Source organism: Phalaenopsis equestris, unplaced genomic scaffold (genome assembly GCF_001263595.1).
Source record: "Phalaenopsis equestris unplaced genomic scaffold, ASM126359v1 Scaffold000840, whole genome shotgun sequence".
Lineage (NCBI taxonomy): Eukaryota > Viridiplantae > Streptophyta > Magnoliopsida > Asparagales > Orchidaceae > Phalaenopsis > Phalaenopsis equestris.
The window spans coordinates 5,676,561-5,697,913 of NW_018165280.1; the positions used below are offsets into that span (position 1 = coordinate 5,676,561).

The 21,353-nt window shown below is 36.3% G+C and overlaps 1 protein-coding gene across 1 annotated transcript; it reads right to left on the reverse strand.

Annotated features, from left to right (window-relative positions):
* Positions 1–932: 932 nt before the first annotated feature.
* LOC110031623 (probable magnesium transporter NIPA4) lies at positions 933–21,157 on the reverse strand. The gene is made up of 9 exons (XM_020734928.1): positions 20,755–21,157; positions 20,607–20,663; positions 20,056–20,146; positions 19,802–19,962; positions 19,559–19,686; positions 19,281–19,418; positions 2,093–2,185; positions 1,373–1,487; positions 933–1,293 (listed from the first exon to the last, which is right to left on the reverse strand). The coding sequence occupies exons 1-9, from the start codon at positions 20,882–20,884 to the stop codon at positions 1,154–1,156; spliced, it is 1,053 nt and encodes a 350-aa protein (XP_020590587.1). The 5' UTR covers positions 20,885–21,157; the 3' UTR covers positions 933–1,153.
* Between the last annotated feature and the right edge of the window lie 196 nt (positions 21,158–21,353).

Genomic DNA, 21,353 nt, shown 5'->3' on the forward strand with positions numbered 1-21,353 from the left:
GTTTTAAGTTGCGTCTTAAAATAAGTCATGATATGAAGATTAAACATAGAGTAAGTTTTTACCTAAAAAAATCTAGAAAGTAAAAAATCACAGGAGACTGACGGCGAGAAAGAGTTACTAGATTTTCTAAGTTACAACATTGACTGACGGCATCCGATCTGTGGTGATCTACGATGGTTGGCGGTGATCGACATCGATCGACGGTTGTCAGCGGCAGTCGACGGCAACAGGAGTACTCGATGGCAGTCGATGGTTGTTGACGTCGGTCAGCATTGGAACCATATTGGAATCATATTTAAATTTATTCGAATCTCATTCAATCTATTTTGTACTCGTGTCTAAATTTTGCTCTAATTGTAGCGTACCATCTCTCTTTTAATTATGCCTAAATTATTATTCAAGCCCTTTTTAATCCAAGTACGAACAATGTTTAAACAAAAACTCAATCCAACTACGAACAATAGTTCCCTTTATTTTGCTAAACATGGGAGAAAATTAAAAATTTCCCCTTGAAATACATTTCTGTTCCTTCTATTTTCTACTTCATCATCTCTCCCATGTTAAACTCTGAATCAACATTAAGGGATGAAGTAAATCTCTGAGCTATATGTTAATCTGTCCTGCTACTCCATTGAAAGATTACAAGCAATTATGACAACATATTGAACATTCACAAAAATTGTTTTTAATGTTCTTAAAAAGAATGTTAATTTACTATCATATTTCTTAAAAACAATAAAATAAAATAAACTATAACATTAATCCCAAACAATCCCTACATTTTTATCCAAGTTATTAATTTTATTAAGATAGTGTAATTTCAAATTAAAAAAAACGTTATATATATATATATACAATCCCTACATTTTTATCCAAGTTATTAATTTTATTAAGATAGTGTAATTTCAAATTAAAAAAAACGTTATAGTATGTACAAACCACTATGGCAAATCATCATTTTACACACCCCAAAATGCTTCCCGGAAGACCTGCTGATCAATTCTCCTTCAATTTAACTGAAAGAATAGTATTCGGTTCATCTGTGGTTTTCTGAATGCGTCTGATTAACTGTGGTTACTTCAGATTTAAATTTAGACAGTCCACACAATGCTTTCAGCACTCCAAAACCAAACCTTGCGGAGAACTGGAGCAATTAAACATGTTCGGAGAGTTCATGCCTTCGTAGACAAATATCCTCGGAGCATTCCATGTCATCTTCACCGGGCTTTGAAATGTCACCATTTCCGTTGTTGAGTCTCGTTATCAGAGTTGGAGACATAGGAGCATATAAGCCTGAAATATGGAGGGTGGAATAAATGAGCAGTTTGATTTTTACTCTCAGAATAATGTTAGAGAGAGAGAGAGAGAGAACCTCTGCTGGTTCTGTCATAGTCCTTGGTAGCATGTAATAGAACTGTGCCAGACAGAACAACAATCAAGCCGCAGATTTCAGAGATTATGCTTCCTCCACTTTGCCCCTCCCAATCCTGAAAGCATTAAAATTTGAACATTTACATTCAAGCTTAAGGTTATGCTGGAGGCATTTACACACATATCACCCAATTCATATATATATTTACATAGCTAACACCTAAACTTTACATTTTATATGCAACCAAGAAAATATTTCATATCACATAAAAAATACCAATATTTCAACTTTTTAAAGGTTCATTTTAGTCCTAGAGTCTATAAAAGTGTTAATTTAGCCCCTAAATTCTTTTAATGTAAGGTCAAAATAATCCTCTCTATGACTATTTCAAGTCATATTAAAACAGTCCAATAACTAATTTAAAACTTTCATAAACTCTCAGACCAAAATGTCACCATGTAAATAATCTGAGGGACTTTTTTAACACTTTTCTCGATTTTTAACATATTGGTCAAGCATATAGAAGATAGCGACCATAGACAGTTTATCTGAAGTTGCACTTCCAAGGAACTGTTTTCTCAATGCACATGGTAAAGAACCATGACACAACTTCTCATAATGAAGACAGATTTTATATTGAAAATATTTGCAGCATGAGAAGCAAAGAAAAAAAAAAGAACACATTTGCAATTGCAGTTGCTAATTTGCAAATAAAATTACCTTAAACATTATCACGCTTGCGAGGATCGTAAGAGTTGTGAACATTACATAATATATAGGAGATACGATGGCAGTATTAAAGGTGTCCAGAGCCTGAAGTAAAAGCAATTAGAGAGAATCATTAGAAAGATAATACGAAAAGAAGCTAATAATATATATGAAATAACGAATGAAAAATTATACTTTTGGATGCATTTCACATATTTGGAGGTTTAGTAATTCAGGAAGAGTGGAAACAACAATACTCTCTGAGAACATTGGAGTAAGATATTACATTTAAACCAAAGAAAAAAAAGCTCTACTATTCCGTTTTTTTCTGCGTAGCAAATGGAAACCTATAATAGCAGGTCAAAGGGGAGGAGAAGTATAAGTTCCAATCAATGCTGGGTAGCAATGATTTGTATGACAAATTAAGCAATTTTAATCAGATACAACAAGAAGAAAAACTTCCTGGCTACGAATCCCTTTCAAGCTCTCCACCAATATATGCATGGCGATATTCACGAATAATTACTTTAAATTATTTACTTTATTTTGATGATTTGTATGATGATTGTTGAGATTTAAATCTAGTTTAGAGTCCTAATTGTAAATAGGAAATATAGAAGAAGTCTAGAGATTTATTTATAAAATATTATAAGGTCCTATTTAAGCCCAAGTGGTTAATGAAATAACACGTACTTCTTTATGGTATGAAAGCTAAACCTAGCCACTGCCGTTTTCTAGGAGTTGGGATCAGGCTGGAACTCTCATTTTTCTCTTCGTTATGCTTTCTCCTCGCGAAGCGATATCAATTAGAGCAAACTAGGAAGGCAACGACAGGATTGCGGCGTTACTTTAATGATCCAGTCATGATTAAAGCTAGCTGGGAAGGCACTGAAGGGATTGCGACGTGGACTCTATCAATACAATCGTGAATAAAACTAATCGGGAAGGCACTGAAGGGATCGAGACCTGTCTATTGGCGACACAATCATGATTAGAGCTAACTGGGAAGGAAACCACAGGACTGCACCATGCCGACTTGGAAGGCAATGATGGGATTGCCACCTACAGATGTGAATTATCAAATTCAAGTGTGATATGAGTGATCTAGTCTTGTGATTGAAGATGTCAGGAGACGGAGATAGTGCAGGAGGTAAAAGTTTGGAGCTTCTAGAGAAGATGGATTATGAAGTTCTGAAGGTCTTGATCGGGCTCATAAAGAGAGCTAGCGTCTCTAAGAGAACCACTACATCAGCACAAGCTCTGAAGTAGGTGAAGCAAGATCTCCCTCATGTGGATCTAAAGCTTGATGGACAAACTACTTATCTGAGTTGGATGCATCAAATTGAGGCTGCCCTAAGAGGGAAGAGACTAGAGGGATATCTGACGGGAGTCGAGACTGAGCCAGAGGATGAGTGGAGGAACACTCATGCCTTACTTTATACCTGGCTTCTCAACTCAATGATTTCATTGATTGCCTCATCAGTGGATGACAATCAAAAGGTGAAGGACATCTGATCAAAGCTGAAGAAGACCCGTGCTAAGACCAAGAACTGCATGAGAGTATTCCAGATTCAGTGTGACTTAGAGGTAGTGGTGCAAGGTGATGAACGATTCAGGAGTACTCCATAGAGCTGGAGAGACTATGGCAAGATCTTGATCACTTCTTACCTATATTGAGCTGTGGTATGTCAGAGTGTAAGAAGGGTGAGATCTTTGCACATATGAGGACTATACAGTTTCTGGCTCATCTGAATTTGACATTTCATCAGAGGAGAGCGGTCCTCCCAGCTCATACAACAATCCCATCACTGGATGAGGCCATCACCGTAATGATACAGGATGAGAGTCACATGAGGCAATACTCTGAGCCGAGTGGACTTCCAGGTATGTGATCTGCTTTGGCTGTCTCGAGCTTAGGTATGATAGATGCTCAAGGAGAGATCCACATGTGCTACAATTGTGGAGAAGTAGGACAACTGAGCAAGGACTGTCAAAAGCCACCCAAAGAGAGAGAGACAAGAGGATGTGGACAGTCTAGAGGTCGTGGTCATGGCTGTAGAGGCCAAAGAAGTGGAAGAGAGGGCTACTGAGCAAATCCGATAGTTGCAGAGGATGAGAGAAAGACAGGGGTGGTCTTTATCTATAAGAATCACGAGTTCCTGAAAATGTTGAAGAGGAAGCATAGAATGGCAAATAATCCGACTAAGGATGCATCCACCTTATCGTCATTCAAGGGCAACATTGCTACTTATGCTCACTCGGTCAAAGGTACTCGTAATACACATACTCTTGCCTCTATATCCGCCATAATAAAAAAGAATAAATAATTGATTCTAGTAAATCGACAAGTGACAAGTAACGCTATCGAGTTATCTTCATATACTCATCTAGCAGTCCTAGAGAGCATTCAGACCGCTGATGGTACAACACATCTTGTGGTTGGTAAGCGTATAGTGAGGGGATGTACTCGGTTTTAACATTGCTACTTTGTCCAATATTTTGTATACTCCTTCCTTTTCAGTGAGTCTTTTATCCAATAGTGTCATTATTCTTAAACAAAATATATTATTTTGTTTGATATTCTTAAGGTGATCTTTCAACAGAAGGGGACTGGTCGGAGACTTGGAACTGACACTTAACATAACGGAACTGGGTTCTTGGATAGAGAGGGGATGTACTCGGTTTTAACAACCATGGTAGATAGTGCTGGAGTAAGAGGATCTAAGAGTGCGGAGGATGTGATGTTGCTACATCATAAGCATATGAGACACTCTTCGTTAAATCTGTTGAGTCATTTGTATTTGTCTCTATATGAAAAGATAAATAAACAAAAACTTATAAGTGATGTTTGTGCGTTTGGTAAATATACCAAAAGCTCTTATGTGAGTTCTTGTTTTTTGATTTGATGCATTCAGATGTATAAGAACCTTGTTCAATAACTTCGATGAATGATTATAGATATTTTATGGCGTTCATTGATTTTTTTCTCATGTTAATTGACTATAATTGATGAGGAAAAAAAGAGATGTGTTTGCTTGCTTTAAAAGCTTTCACGAAACGATTCAGACTCAATAAGATATAGTAGTGAAGGTATTGAGGTCTGATAATGGAAGACAGTATACTAACAAGGCGTTTGAGGAATACATGTCCGCCCAATGGATACAACATCAAACCACATGTCCATATACACCAGCATAAAATAGAATAGCAAAGAGGAAGAATAAACACCTTATAGAGGTAGCATGAAGCATGATGATCTCGATGAATGTCCCAAAACACTTGTGAGGGCAAACAGTTTTGACAACCGCTCAATTAATCAACAGAATGCCCCCAAGTATGTTGAAATGACAATCTCTTTGTGAGTTGTTGAAAGGAGATAATAAAAGGATCCTTCCATTGAAGGTATTTGGTTATGTGTGTTTTGTGAAGGACAATAGACCAACAATAGAGAGGTTGGATCTCAAAGCCGTGAAGTGTGTTTTTATGAGTTATTCTGCTACTCAGAAGATATATGTTTGTTGGAGTCCAATAGAGAAAGATTTTTTGTGAGTATGGATGTGACATTTAGAAACTTCAAACCATACTATTCCTTGGAGGTGACCTCCCCTTTTGGTGACTTGCTATACTAAAGGTATGAGACAAGAGGGGAAGAGTAGTAATGTTGAGAGATTTGTACATGTGGGAATGATGCCTTGTCCTGTTGTGTGTAAAGAATTTACTAGGGAAGAGCCAGACAATGTAAAAAATAAAACTGAGAATGAGCCGAACAATGAGAAAAATGAGCCCAAAGGTGATGGGATTCAAGTTCAAGGGGAGCTGAGAGAGTATACAAGGAGGCAGAATGAAGAAACAGTGTTCGTCGTGCCACTTGTGACATCAAATCCCGTCCTGATCTACCCCAACTAATGAGACACCTGCACCATCCACCTTAAAATCAAATTACACAGGCGATTTGATTCCTCTCCCTTCTCCTGTCACTTCCATGACTTTAAGGAGGACCTCTCGCAGTAATGCGGGTTTTTCTTCTGATCGTTATTCTGGATTGCCTTGGGGTCGAAGATGATTCCGAAGACTTGATTTCTCGATATCTGAAATATACAATTCATAACTGAAATTCATGAATGAACATAGATGAATTGAGAAAGATATGGTTTCATCAAAATAATGACTTTTTTGAAGTTCTATTTCCGTTTGAGGACAATATGAATGTTAGATCGTGTTCCATTCAAACACTCAGAGGGTTACGTTTTGATTTCTCACATGAGATTGCTCAGTCTATCTCATACTCTAATATATCATCTGTATACAGATCATTTATGACATCTTTGAACACTATCTCTTTACCTAATTGTTGGTAGGTAGCTAAGGAAGATCCAAAATGGAAGGTTGTCATACTGAAGGAACTTGGTGCTCTCAAGAAAAATAAGATGTGGGAGCTCGTGTTGCTACCAACAGGGAAAAAGGAAGTTGAATGCAAATGGGTCTTCATTGTGAAACAGACCTCAGAAGAAAATTTGATCACTACAAAGCACAGTTGGTGGCGAAAATGTATAGTCAAATGTATGGCATTGACTATGATGAGATATTTGCACTAGTAGTGAAGATTAAAACAGTTAAAACTCACATCCCTCTTGCTGTGAATGATGAATGGATATCACACCAATTGGATGTGAATAATGTGTTTCTTCATGGGGATCTGCATGAGGAGGTGTACATAGAGATACCCCCAAACCTCGATACAAACCAGACGATGGGAAAGGTATGAAGACTGAGGAAGTCATTGTATGGTTTGAAAAAATCTTGTCGAACTTGGTTTGCAAGTTCAGAAGAGCAATGGTAGGAAATGGGCTATCAGCAGATCAATGCCGACAACACAATATTCATTTGATGATATGGTGGTCACACCACTATACTTGTTGTATATATGGATGATATGATAGTCATCGGTGATGATGAGAGAGATTGTGTCGCTAAAGGTAAGATTGGGCAAAGAGTTTGAGATGAAGAACCTGAAACAACTTAGATACCTTCTTGAGATTGAGAGGGCTCGTGGAGCAGAGGGGATTATCCGATCTTAGAGGAGCATGTGCTAGACTTGCTCAAAGAAATAGGCACTTTGGGATGCAAGCTTGCAGTTTCACCAATTGATAAGAAGGTAAAGTTGAGTGCAGAGGCAAAAGAGCTATTTGATCGCGAGCGATACCAAAGGTTGGTAGGTAGTCTCATCTATCTAAGTCACACTCGTCCCGACATATTATTTGCAGTAAGCGTGATGAGCCGTTATATGCATGATCCGAAAAAGGGCCACATAAATTTTGTGTATCAAATTTTTGAGGTACCTAAAAAGTACACCAGGGAAGGGGTTAATCTTCAGAAAGAATGTACATGTAGGCATTAAAGGGTATTGTGACTCTGATTGGGGGAGTTGTGCCGATGATAGGAGGCCCACATCTTGATACTGCATGTTTGTAGGGGCCAACTTGGTCTCTTGGAAGAGTAAGGAACAGTCAGTAGTAGCAAGGTCAACAACAGAGACAAAATATAGGGTCATGACCTTAGAAGTTGTTGAGATGATGTAGCTGAAAACCTTATTGGTCTAGCTCAAGGTGGATCAAGGAGCTCAAATGAAGTTTTGGTGCCACAACAAGTTAAAAATCAACATTGCCAACAACACGGTGTAACACAATAGATACAAGCATGTGGAGATTAATAGGTTCTTCATCAAGGAAAGGCTGAACAACGAACAACTGGAGCTACGTCATGTAGCCACTAGAAAGCAAGTGGTTGACTATCTCACAAAAGGACTTAGCTCATTTGATCCGTCTAAATTATGTGACTAGATGGGCTTAGTGGATATCTTTTGCCCATCTTGAGGGGGAGTGTTGAGATTTGTATTTAATTTAGAGTCCTAATTGTAAATAAGAAATATAGAAAGAGTTTAGGGATTTATTTGTAAAATGTTATAAGGGCCTATATAAGCCCAAGTGGTTAATGAATAGAAAAAGTTCTTCAAGGGCAATTACTTCTTTAAAGATATTCATAGAAAAATGACTATTACTTATGACAACTATAAGTACAGTGCTAATGTGAACAAGAGTATGTGAAATTCAAACCAATTGAAAAAGGTGATAGAGCACTGAATCCTAAAAAAATTACTACCATAACTTTTAGGAGATTAAAGATAAGTATATACAAACATACAACATATTAAGACAATTATAAATTAGAAATCCTCTCAACCCATTTAAGTCTTAGGCAATGGCCATTGCCATATAGCTGTCACCTTTGATGGATCCGCCAACACCAAGGTCTTGCGCAAACTAGGGTCTCCACGAAGCACCATCTTATCTCCCTTCGAAAACTCAATGGTCAAGAATCTCCAATTCATCTTCATCTCCTCTAAGGATTGCAACCATTTCATACCTAATATCACGCCAGTGCTCCTTACATCCAAGGGAAGAAAATATTCCATTCCCTGAATGTCTAACAGTGTTAAAATCACTCATTTACAAGCTCCCATGTTCTTCTCCACCCGTCTCGTCCCTATCATGATTGAAACTTCCGGTGTCCACCATCTTAAACCCCAATGGCTTCACTACTTGAGTAAAGATATGGGTGGCCTCACTATCTATCAACACAACTATGTCCTGGTCTCTGATCTAACCCTAAAGTTTCATAGAGTGGTTCTGTGTTAAACCGCTGACGAGTTTAATGTGGCTTCTGCCACATTTAAGCCTTCTCTAATTTTTTATCCCTCGTTTCCACGTCACACGCTGTGAGAGCCTGTAATGTCTGATCCTTGTAACGGTATCCTTGGGAAAACTTCTCATCACACTGAAAATATGACCTCTTTGTTCGCTTCTTCTAAATCTACGTCTCTGTATAACGTTTAAGTGTCTCCCCCGGTCGTGGCCCATTATTCCTGTCATGTGAAGCCTCATCATGGTTGTAGCGATTCAACATGACGTTCCACGTGTTGCTTCTAGTAGGCCTATTCCATTACAACTTTATTTTCAACCAACTTCGTTAATTATATAGTTTCCCTTAATTCTTGCAATATCAACAGACGAAGTGATGCTCGAATCTCTAGCTTCAACGATTTCATGAAATTGTCTTCCAAAACTTCCTTTGACATCCCTCTCAAACTGCCGACAGACCTTTTCTGGACCAATACAAAAAATTGCTCGTGTAAATCCCCTCCCGAGTGGTTCTCAAATGCTCTAAAAATCAGTCCTTGAATTTTTCTCATGTTATGATTGATTGACGTTGTTCCCTCCAATGATACGAAGCTAGAGCCTTCTCTTCAAAATATAGAGCCGACGCCATCAATTTTTCTTCCTCCATTAGCCTATTAACAACACAGTATCTCTTTACGTGATAAACCCAACCATAAGCATCATCTCCTTCCAAGCTTAACATCTTCAACTTCCTTATGCATGAGATTTCTCCGCAACATACTTGGCCAAAGTTCATTCCAGCCATGAAACAGGGCTTGGGTTCTCTTCCTTGACTCATATTGATTTCCCTTCCATAAATCTGACGCACCCATAATCAGCTCGTCTATCCCCATAGGCTCCTAAATCTTCTTCCGTCTGGAAGGCTGCATCAGCAAAAAGCACTGGTACGGTTGGAGGCAACCTTTACTGGTGTCTAACCCACGATGATTTTCTGTTTCAGGCTGAAACCCTTCAAATCGATCGTCTTCCACCCTAAATCGTACTTTTGTCTCATTCAACTCCCTGTCGCTCGTTCCAGTTGTTCATAAATCACGATATTCCTTCCAAGTGTTGTTGCACAAGTTCGCTTATAATTCCTTCACTCGATCACGCTATCGTCGGTGGCAGTTTTGTGTAAAACTCTGCAATCTTCTTCATTATTTCTTCCAAGGCTGCGAATATGCTCTCCATGATAAAAATCGTCCCTCCATCAACAAGAAATGCTTCTCCATTCCAAACCCGGTTTGCCTCACATCTTTTTTCAATTTCTCTTCCGAAGCATCTAGTCTCTTGGCCAACATCACTCCCTAGTTGATTTTTTATCCATAAAACAAAACCCTAGTAAACTGAAAATCCCATCATCGCTTCCCAACTAGCTCTTATCGCGGCTGTATCGCAAGTGATCCCTATCAAGTCAATCCAGTCATCGCTTAAAAGATAGCTCTTATCGCAACTATATCGTAAGTGGATCACATAATCACTTCCTAGCTAGCTCTTATCGCGATCCCGTTGGGAAGCTGCCTGAATTGCAAGGGACGTGAAAATCCTCGTATGCAGCGAGCCTGATAGCTAGGTTCGGCACGTAACTCCTTCATGCAACAATTTTGTTCGATCACATGATGACGAAGCCTTTGATACCAAATTAATAGGAATGGAGACAAATTTCCACAACAAAATTTTGGCAAATAAAATTTTTAACTTCACCAACACAAAACAACACAACTCAAATGAATAAAAGATAAGCACCTACAATTCGAGAGGTAGGCAATCTATCACAACCCTAAACCTAGCACCTATAATTTGAGAGGTAGGTAATCTCTCCCAAAACCCTAACCCTAATACTCAGAACAACAATCCATCATCCCCTAACCTTGACCGGAAATTCAAAAGCCTCCATCACCATCAAACTTGTTGCCTACTGTTGTTTGGCAGCATAAAATTGTTATTTATAGCAGAAAACCCTGCTCCATTCCCCCATCAGCCCGCCATTCACGTCCAAATTCAGCCAACATTTCTCTTACTTTTGTTACCCATCTTAGAAATAACCAATCCCTTTCTTGTATTCTTAAACACCTTCTACGAGCCCTAGAACGGTATCAGTGATCTCATCTTAAATAAATGTGCATTAGTAAACCATAGATTTAAGAACAACTTGCATCAAATGAATTTGTTAAATTAGAGTAAGCATTCAGTTGGACGGCACATGGAAACAGAATCTATTCAAAAACTTCCATCATATGAGTTCACCTCTGAGTAAAATAAGTGAAACCTTTTTTTCAACTTTGGCTTCTTCATGAGGTAAAGAAACTAATAACCACTTCTAAAACGGCATTGTATAATAAAATTAAATATAAAGTGCCAATCAAGCATTTTGATAATTGAACTTTAATTTGGATTTATCATGTGGTAACTGTGGGATTTAGAGTATTTAGTCATCAAACAGGCTTTACTAAGAAATCTTTGCACTGAACTATTCTTCAAATCTCAGTATTTTTCTAGAAGGCAATGGTTTGATCAAAGGAGACCATTGTATCCACAAGGAAACCTGAGGTCAAATCGAAGAGCCACAAAAAATTAAAAAAACAGACTTGTGAAGGAGAAAAGATCTCCTTCAACTAGTTCTCCTTTACAAAGCCTAGCTTCCGCCATGACGAACCATATCTTGAAAATTTTTAACGCTCGTGCCATCCTAATCCCAATAGGCCGATCCTCCAAGTCATTCTCTAGTTATTGAGACTACAGTGATAGAAAAATGGGTGCTTGAAAAGTTGACTTAAGGTGTAGTTACTGAACAGCCATACTCCAATCTTCTTGAAAACCCTTAAAAAATCAATGGAATAGAACACGCTTGCTTGAGGGCTAGAATGTTGAAACATAATTTACAAAGTTGGTTCATTGAAAAAAAAAAACAAAAACACAGTCAACCATTATTTTGTGTCTCAATCATGTCACCGAATCTAATTTTGTAAAAGAGGTGTCAAACATAATTTTTAAAATGTTAAACATACGTCAGAGCACATAAGAGATGTGTCCACGTACAACAAGGACACTAACAGCTTTTTAAAGTTTCAACATTTCACATATCTGATGAACTTCCTTATAGTAAACATCACACCGTTTTTTCTCATATCGTTTATGATTCTACACCGTATCCTTCTTCTTATATTATTCTACTCTTCTGAAAAGACGTTAAATATTCTAAAGGCAAAGAACAAGATGATTAGACTTTAATTTAAGAACTATATATGCCAAATAAATTGGAGGTGCTTCCATCAATAGTTGCATTAGAAACCATGGATTAGAATGGGCCCCTTCGTGAAAAGTTTTAATGCCAAAAACTTCAAAATTCTTCTGCAAAACCTGCTTTTTACCAACAATCAAAGACCAAATGGAGATCATCTTTCGAGTTAGCTTTACTCATGCAACAAGTCATAGTTTGAATGGTAACATGTTTGAAGAGTCTAACTTTGCTTGCCAATTTCTTATTGTAAAGAAGCCAAGCATAGGATAGAATTTTTAAGGGAGAAACTGATTTCTAAATGGTATCATAAGTTGGAGATTTTCCAATCATATCAATTTTTTGCTTGTTTTTCTTTTCAATCACAATGGGTCAGGAATTGTCGCTATATCACATTTGTAAACTGCTTCTTGCTTACCTGAGTAATTTTGGAGGATTAACTTTCGGTTTAAGAAGACATTAATGGCAAAATTAATTAAACTGCATTAATAATGGTGATATTATGGTTACCGATGTATTACTATATGAGAAAAAGGATGATGAAGTTTTTCATTCAAGAAATACAAATACCATGCCGTTTTCCTACGTAATTAATTAATTTTGCAGTCATGGTCACAATGAAAAAGCGTGTAAAATATTGTGGAAGATTAAAAAATCCTCACTTTTGGTAGTCCTAATTCCTAAAATGTAAAAATTTCCCAAAACTAATGAAATTACCACAACGAAGCACAATCCTTTCATGTTAAATATATCGTTCTCAATAAATTGGCTGAATCGAATTTTAGAAAATTAGACTTAAAATACCTTTTTTAAAAGAAAAGTGACATTGTGTCAGTAGATTAAGGATGCGTTTGAGGTAGCTTGTGTTTATCCAGATAAGCAACTTATCCTGAAATGCGGCCTACGGTTCGACCCGTGGCCTGCGTTTAGTGTAAAAACCCAACCGCGTTTTCAAATAAGCTGTCGAAACATGTTTTCCAAACGGTGAGACGACATTTTGAAAACGTCGCCCGTACTATAAGCTGCCCCAAACGGGCCCTAAAATAAAAAACAGAAATAATAATGCAGCTTTATGGTGCGACAGCCACAAATTACATGAAATCACAAAGTCAACAACATTGCGTCTTAAAGGAGCTCGCCAAAAGGACATAAATACTAGTTTTAAAACTCTTACTTGGAAGACCATACAGGCCAACAGACAAAAAATGACTAGTGGTTTATACAATTTAAGACCTATAAAAATATGAGACATCAATTTAGGATGAGACAATGCAATCTCCCAAAAAATCATGCAAAAATGGATCACTTAACAGAGTAATTGTATGAATGTAAGGCCATCTGCTTACAAACATTTCAAATATAAAACAAAGAATATGCCTAGACTAAAATGTATTGCAACAAGGCAGCAATAGAGAGGCAGAATCTATAGGTTTTCCCCTTCATAGTGACATGCAACCCTCCAACATGTAGGCTTATCAATCCTTGGGGGTATTGCAAGATCAAAGCTTAATTGAGGCCATGCCAATTGCTTTGTAGACCGAGCATGCCAATGCAACCACAAAAAATAAAAAGGTTAAATGCATAGATATGGTGCAATTCAGGTTAAATGGTCGGGTATGGGTCTAATCAGACTTGAGCATGCTTGACTCAAATCCGACTCATTTATTATATGGGTCACTATATTTGACCTGAATCTGTATAACTTTTTATTATATGGATCACACAATTTTTTTTAATGCTACCCAATTAACACGAATATGACCTATTTAACCTAATAAATATGAACCAAACCAGCTGAATCTAAACACAAACAATAATTAGGTCTATTTTAAGTTATTAGGGTCAATCCGAAACCGACCCGAATTATTATTGAATTTGTATGTTTGATCTGACCCCGACATGAATAGTAAACCAGTCAAACCTGGACCCGCATTTATTTTACTTGAGTTCATAGCTAGTTGTCGGGTAAAGTCATTTATCAAAGCCTCTAGGTATAGAAGATATTGTAGTTGACAATTTTAATTAAAAATTTGAGTTAAAAAAAAGTAGTCTCATTAAACACTTGAAGGGCTGAAGCCCATATGCCATTGCACCAAAAGTAGTAGTGTCATCAAGGTTGTAAGTAGTTGAATGCTTGAACGATTATGGTTTCATAAAATGTGGGTAAGGAGAGGGATTAAACATATAAAGAGCATGTAGGATCTTAAAGGGACATATGGTACTTGGAGGTGTGCAGGTAACTTGAAACAACAACAAGCCTTTATCTCACTAGAAAAATGAGGAGATAAGGAGGATTAGCCGTGGAGTGAAGAGAGGAGGAGGGTAGGAGATAAAGTCAAACAAATGAAGAGAGTGACTAATAGTGAGTGGTAATAATGGTAATGACAGAGTCTTATTAATATTTTAATTGGAAATTTAAGTTCATGATTTCATCTTAATCCAACAAAAAAAAAAGTAGTTAAAAAGTCAGCTAGGAATTAAATCTTGTTAGCTAACCCTAAAAACATAACTTGACCAAATAGTTTGGTAAAACTCCGATAAAATTTCACATAACATTAATATAACTTTTAATAACAGAAAATTAAAAAATATGTAATTTTAACTTGACTTTTGAGTTTGCTCAAAAAAAAAAAAAACCAACATAAAAAATCTCATGTAATTGAAAGTGTTTTCACTTAATCTGGATTCCATGTCATTGAGTTAAGCTGTTTGTTTGGTGTGCTATTTTAAAGATGCCTCATGGGGGTCATTGGATGGTAAACCAATGCATCTACTAACGGCAACAAATTTTATTGTTTCATGGAAGATGGATTAGGACTTATGGAAATGTGAACTAAGGAGAGTAAAAATCAAACTGATAAGTCTCATCTAAATTGGACATCCACACTTTGGAAAGCCACCACATCAACCTTCATCATTTATAAATTGAGCACAATGAGGGCGTTTGTGAACATCATAGCAAGGAGAAAGAGAAAGAAAAAGAAAAATAAATAGATGAATAAAATTAGCTTGTTATTATATCGCTAAAGGAATAGGATGAGAAAAGATTAACGTATTATTTGATCACCTTTTATCACTTCCTTCTTCGAGCAGAAAAAATTAATATTCTTTGAGTTTTTATTTCCCATATCTTATCATCTGTAGAAATTTAGCTTTGTTCTGCTCTCCTTGTCAGCATGTTACAGTGCATATTCAACTTTACATGCTTTCTAAAGTAAATCAAATTACAAAAGGCAAGAAAGGTGGGAGCCAAGCTTTATGCAAAATGAATATCCTAACTCCTCCAACTCCATTGGTGTCTCTTGTGGATGACAATATTGAAAAGTCTAGTTATTGTGAGCTAAACTTAGAGATTTCACCTAGCCTTTTCATGTAATGTTGAAGAGGCATTCTAATGCACCTATTCTTTGTCAAGCATCATCTCCCTCAAGAAATTGGCTTGTGGACATGCTCAAATATATTGTGCAAGGATAAGCGCGCTTCTCTTTAAATGAAAAATCGAAGGGGCCCATTCTAATCCATGGGTTATAATGTTTTTTTCCCTACTAATTCAACTATTGATGGAAGGACCTCCAATTTATTTGGCATATATAGCTCTTAAGTTAAAGTATAATCATCTTGTTCTTTCCCTTTAGAATATTTAACATCTTTTGAGAGGAGTAGAATAATATAATAAAAAGGATGTGCGTAGAATCATAAACAATATGAGAAAAAATGGTGTGATATTTACTATAAGAAAGTTCATATGATATGTGAAGTATTGAAACTTTAAACAGTCGTTAGTGTCCTTGTTGTACGTGGACACATCTCTTATGTGCTCTGACGCATGCTTAACATTTTAAAAATCGTGTTTGACACCTCTTTTACAAAATTAGATACGGTGACATGATTGAGACACAAATTAATGGTTGACTGTGTTTTTGTTTTTATTTTTCAATGAACTAGCTTTGTAAAATAGGTGTCAATTTTTCAGAAGTAGTGCTGATAAAGGCTACTTTTAATATGTTAAAAGCTATGAAGTATATTTTTAAGGGAAATGAAGATGCGTGTTTTCAAATGGATCTCGTTGATTATGTGTAGCAGACATTTTCAGGAAAATTATGAAGTCAAATCAGAAGAGTTAGATGTAAATGAGAAGAAATTTACAGATTCTATGGAAGAATCAACTCTATTGGTTGAAGATAAGTAAAAAAATTGTTAGGGAGAGGTTTGGAATTATACAACCGAAAATTGTAAATCTTTATTTCCTTCTATTGAGGAACCACCTAAAGTTGAATTAAATGTTCTTCCCAAATATTTAAATTATGCATATTTGGGGAAGTCATCTACATTACGCATTATCATATCCTCATATTTGATTAATTCTCAAGAGAAATAATTGATGAACATTCTGAGGACTTTTAAGAAAGCTTCTGTATGGGCTCTAGCAGATATAAAGGGGATAAGTCCTTTAATATATATGCATAAAATCCTGATGAAAGTTAACCATAAACCCCGAGCAGATCCTCAAAAGACATTAATCTCTGTTATGAGGGAAGTAGTCAAGAAGAAAATATTGAGGTGGCTTAACGCAGATATTATCTATCCTATTTCAGATAGTGTTTGGGTTAACTCTATCCACTGTGCACCTACGGAATGGGGTGTCAGTTTCAGCAAATGAACATAATAAATTGATCTCTACTCGACATGTCACTGGGTGGCGTGTACACATTGATTATAGAAAATTAAATTCAGCCGCCTAGAAAGATCACTTTTCTTTATCCTTTCTGGATCAGATGTTAGATAAGCTAGCTGACCATCCATATTTCTGTTTTTTAGATAACATTCTGGGTATCATCAGATTCCTATAGCTTCTAAGTATCAAGATAAGACGAAATTCAAAAGTACGTATGAGACTTTTGTTTTTTTAAGAATGTCCTTTGGGTTATTTAATGCATCTGCTACGTTTCAACGAAGCATGATGCCAATTTTTTGTGACTTAATTGAGAAAGGAATAGAAATTTTTATAGATAATTTTTTAGTGTTTGACCCTTCATTTAATTCTTTTTTGGATCGATTGGTCAGGGTGTTGAAACGCTGTGAAAAAAGTAATTTAGTACTTAAATGGGAAAAATGCCAATTCATGGTTTCTGAAGGAATTGTGTTGGGACATAAAATTTCTGAAAGAGGAATGGAAGTTGATCCAGTAAAAATTCAGGTTATTGAAAAACTTCCTCCATCTACTATTGTGAAGGGAGTTACAATTTTTTTAGGACATGCTAGCTTTTATAGCAATATATTAAGGATTTTTCTAAAATTGTAAACCACTGTGTCAACTTTTAGAAAAAGATGTTTTATTAAATTTTGACCATGAATGCCTAAATTACTAACTATATAATTTAAAAAATGAAGTTTTATGCTTAGTTCACTAAGTAGAGGCACAAACATATCAAGGAAAGTTTTAAAGACGTGGCTTTACATTTCTTTCAGCAGCTATTTGGTTGGTCTGCAATGAAAGAAATTAAAAAACTTTTGATCAATCTTGTAGAGATGATAAGGTTCTTCCATCAACATTATTAACAAAGTCTTTTTCTATAGCAAGAGAATAAATAAAAGAAAGGTGGTATACATAGGAATAGATTGGAGTTTCTTAATTGGGAGAATGATGTCAAGAAGACCATTATCAGCACTATTCCTGAAATTTGATTGTTGCCACAAGCCTATTATTAACTTATCTAGAGCATTTGCTCAATATTGCTTATTTCTTCTGTGGTATGTCTCATCCTACATATCTTGTATTTTTTATTAATAGTGTCTTTTTTCTAAATAAACATATAAGACTTATTAAAACAATAAGCAAGCATCAAATCAACTTAAAACTATATTTGATATTGATCATTTTCTGTTTAAATCAAACTTAACTTGAACTAAAATCGAAATTTAAAATAATTTCATATAAGTTAGACTTGCTCTAACTCAATGGTGATCACCTCTGAACTAGCTTGTTGTTTTTTCACCATTCATCTCTTCTTATTTCTTTTACATCGATTAAGCATACGCCAAAGCACTACTTGCCCAAGAAAGGGCTATCCGAAATGGAAAAAATCGGCTTCATCTAATGCTTGCTGCCTAGCGCTAGAGAGAAAAAACCTCTCTTCTTTTGAGAAGGAGAAAAGCTTGCGCACGAGAGACCAAGGATTGCGGCGCTTATCTAAATACTTTTAGATTATAATATTACTATATTAAAATATGCCTTGTTTTAATCTAGTTTAATTTTTATCACATTGATTAATTGACCTCACTGGAAGAATTCTCAAAAATCTGCTTTATATTTGTTGAAAGGAAGGATTCAATTGAAATTTAGAAGTAAACTTACAAGGTTCTTGCATAGAAAAATTCAACTTTCTGCCTACTGAATGTGACGGCGTATGCCTTCTTTCTAGAATAGAAGGGCCATCACTTTATATCAAAAACAAGAATTTGTCTGCTTGCAACTTATTTGGTAAAAAAAAAGATCAATAATTAATATTGAATTACATTTTGTCTATGATTCACGCCAAAGGAATAGAGCGTGAGAGGAGGTGAGAGGAAAGGGCGAAGAAAAAGAGAGAAAGAGAAGAGAGGGAGATAAGGGAGCTGAGTAATGCCTAGCTTAGATCGAATGAGAGGATTGTAATCCCATTTTCATTAAATCCTCTCTTCATACAGGGCTTATTTCTAAATAGGAAATTGATAAGTCATGATGGTGCTTGGACTATTTAGGGACATTTAATTGTTTCCCTGGTGATATCATTAATCAATGCTTAGGCCTTCTTGTCAATTTCCTCTCCAAATTCAACTGGTGGTTGGGCGAATGGCTAGTGGTTTCTGTGCTTATATTCACTTCTACCAAAGTTGCATTTAACCCTTCTATACTCGGCCGTTTGCATTCGGCCAGTGTTCCTTGAGTTGGGCCACGTTGGGCTTATCACCATTACCACTCTTGTTTGGGCTTGTTTCCTTAGCAGACCTAGGAGAAATGCCTACTTATTTCGAGTCTCAATTCATGCCAATTTGATATAGCTGCTTTTGGCTACACAATTTAAAAATTGGTACCACCATTTCTATTGAAGCTTGTGCCGTTCAGAATTCTGAAATAGTTGGTAATTCAAACCTTTAGTTCTATATTACAAGTGCTTCGACATCAAAAACATAGCTAAATTTGTATCTAAAACGTTAGCTTGTCAAAGAAAATTAGCATTTCTCTTTCAAAACAAACACCACTAACCTTGTTCAAATAATTCATCTGTGTAATCACGCATGTCATAACTACAAGCATAAACACCCATGTCTCTGGATAAACCAACTGATTGTTACCCTCAAAAGTCAACTTGAGAGAAGTTCCCAGAGCTTTAACACTCATTACCTGAATAAATATAAGTTATAAATACGACAGTAAGAGTTACAGCTACTTTAAGTTTTCGAATAAAGTACAGGCCATTGGATATGCTAACTACTACCGGTAAATATAATAAGCTAAAAAAGATTATGAATGTAAGAACTTACTGAAAGAGAGCCCATTAAAGAACAAATGCCTGTGAATATCAACACATTGGAATGGCCATAGCGAGGAGATAAGTGGAAAACCAGCACAAAAACAAGCATAATAACTAACACAGCATACAGAACAAAAGCTGCAAAATAAAAAGACAAAATTAGAGATTGTCATAATTGACTGCCATTAATGAAAATAATAAATAAATAAGACATATCATGGCACAAAACATGATAGAAAAAGAAAATTTTTACATGTTTGGGTTGCTTTTTGCCATATTTCTTGAACAGAAGTTATTGGCCTTTCCTGTGGAGCATGAATCACAATCACCATGGATCCAGCAATGCACATCACACATCCTAGAATCCCAAGGCTATGCAACCTCTCTTTCAAAATAAAATGCGCCAAAACAGCACTATACATCCCATTTGAGATTTTGTTAGAAAAACCTAAATAAATGACTAAATTTGTAAATAGTTCTGAAAGCAGTATTAAGTCCAGAAACTACCTAACAATGATGCTCAGTGCACCAAGAGGAGTAACCAGAATTGCAGGAGCAAAAGCATATGCAACAAAGTTGGCGACCTCTCCCACAATCACTGCAAATTAAATCCTCAATAATAATCAATATATGGAATAAAAAAGCAAGCCTGCGACTAGCATTAACAGAGATTTATAAAAGAAAATAGATCATAAAAACTATAAAATTAGCCAATTTGTTGATCCAAAGATAAATCCAAACTACTAACAATTAAAAGCCATATGGTGTTATAGATAATAAAAAGTCCAAGCATTGCAGCATTCTCCACGCGACGCTTCGCCAGTAAAATCTTTCTCCAGATAAACATTATCACCGGATTCCATTTAAATCACTAGGTCTATGTCGATATCTCAATTTGCCTACGTACTCACTGACAACTTGAGAACTAAACTATAACTTACATTTGACGTAATATCAGGGAAAGAAATTAACATAAATTACGAATTTAAATAACTTAATGCAATTAAAAACGATTGAACAAGGAAGACGATGCAAAAACAAGAAAATAAAAACCTTACTGGAGGTCATGCCAGCCCACCACAACGGCTCTAGAAGATAGGCATACCCGCCAAACCCTGCATAATAACACCAAACGCCAATTTAACGAAAAACGCATGGAGGAAGGATGGAGGGATGGAGAGATTTCTAATATTAAGAAAATGGAACCTGCTCGGACTCCGGAAGCCGCAGCGGCCCTCTTCAAGCCCTTCTTCTTGATGATGAAGCTGGCGCCGATAAATCCGCTTGACAGAAGAGCCAAGATGAAGCCATTAAGATTGTCCTTGGAGAATCCCATATCGCTTCTGAAACCTAATTCTCCTCTCTTCCACTCAACCTTTCCTCCCCAATTCCTGCCTCGTCTTCCTTCTCCTGTTTCGTGTCACCTGTGTTCTTCTCTAATCTCTCCGAATGCTACAGTTTCCCCCTTATCTTTACCATTGCATCCCCACCATGAAGTTTTCCCCTGTTACTGGTTGAACGTGATACTGTTAAGGAAAAACAACCGGAATTTTGCATGCAGGCATTTATGATGGGAAATAGTAATTTAAAATTAGGGAAGATGTGGCGAATTGCGATTTGCGATTAGGCTTGGCAATCGACGCCGTGCACGTTTTTAACCCAATTCCACGTGGAATTGATTTTTTGAGCCCCAAATTTATTGTTTATGATTTATATCAAGGAAATGAGAAGCAAGAGTTAGACTTATTTGAAAAAGGAATTGTAATTTCTCCAAGAAAAAATTGATTTTCAAAAAATTTTAGTGA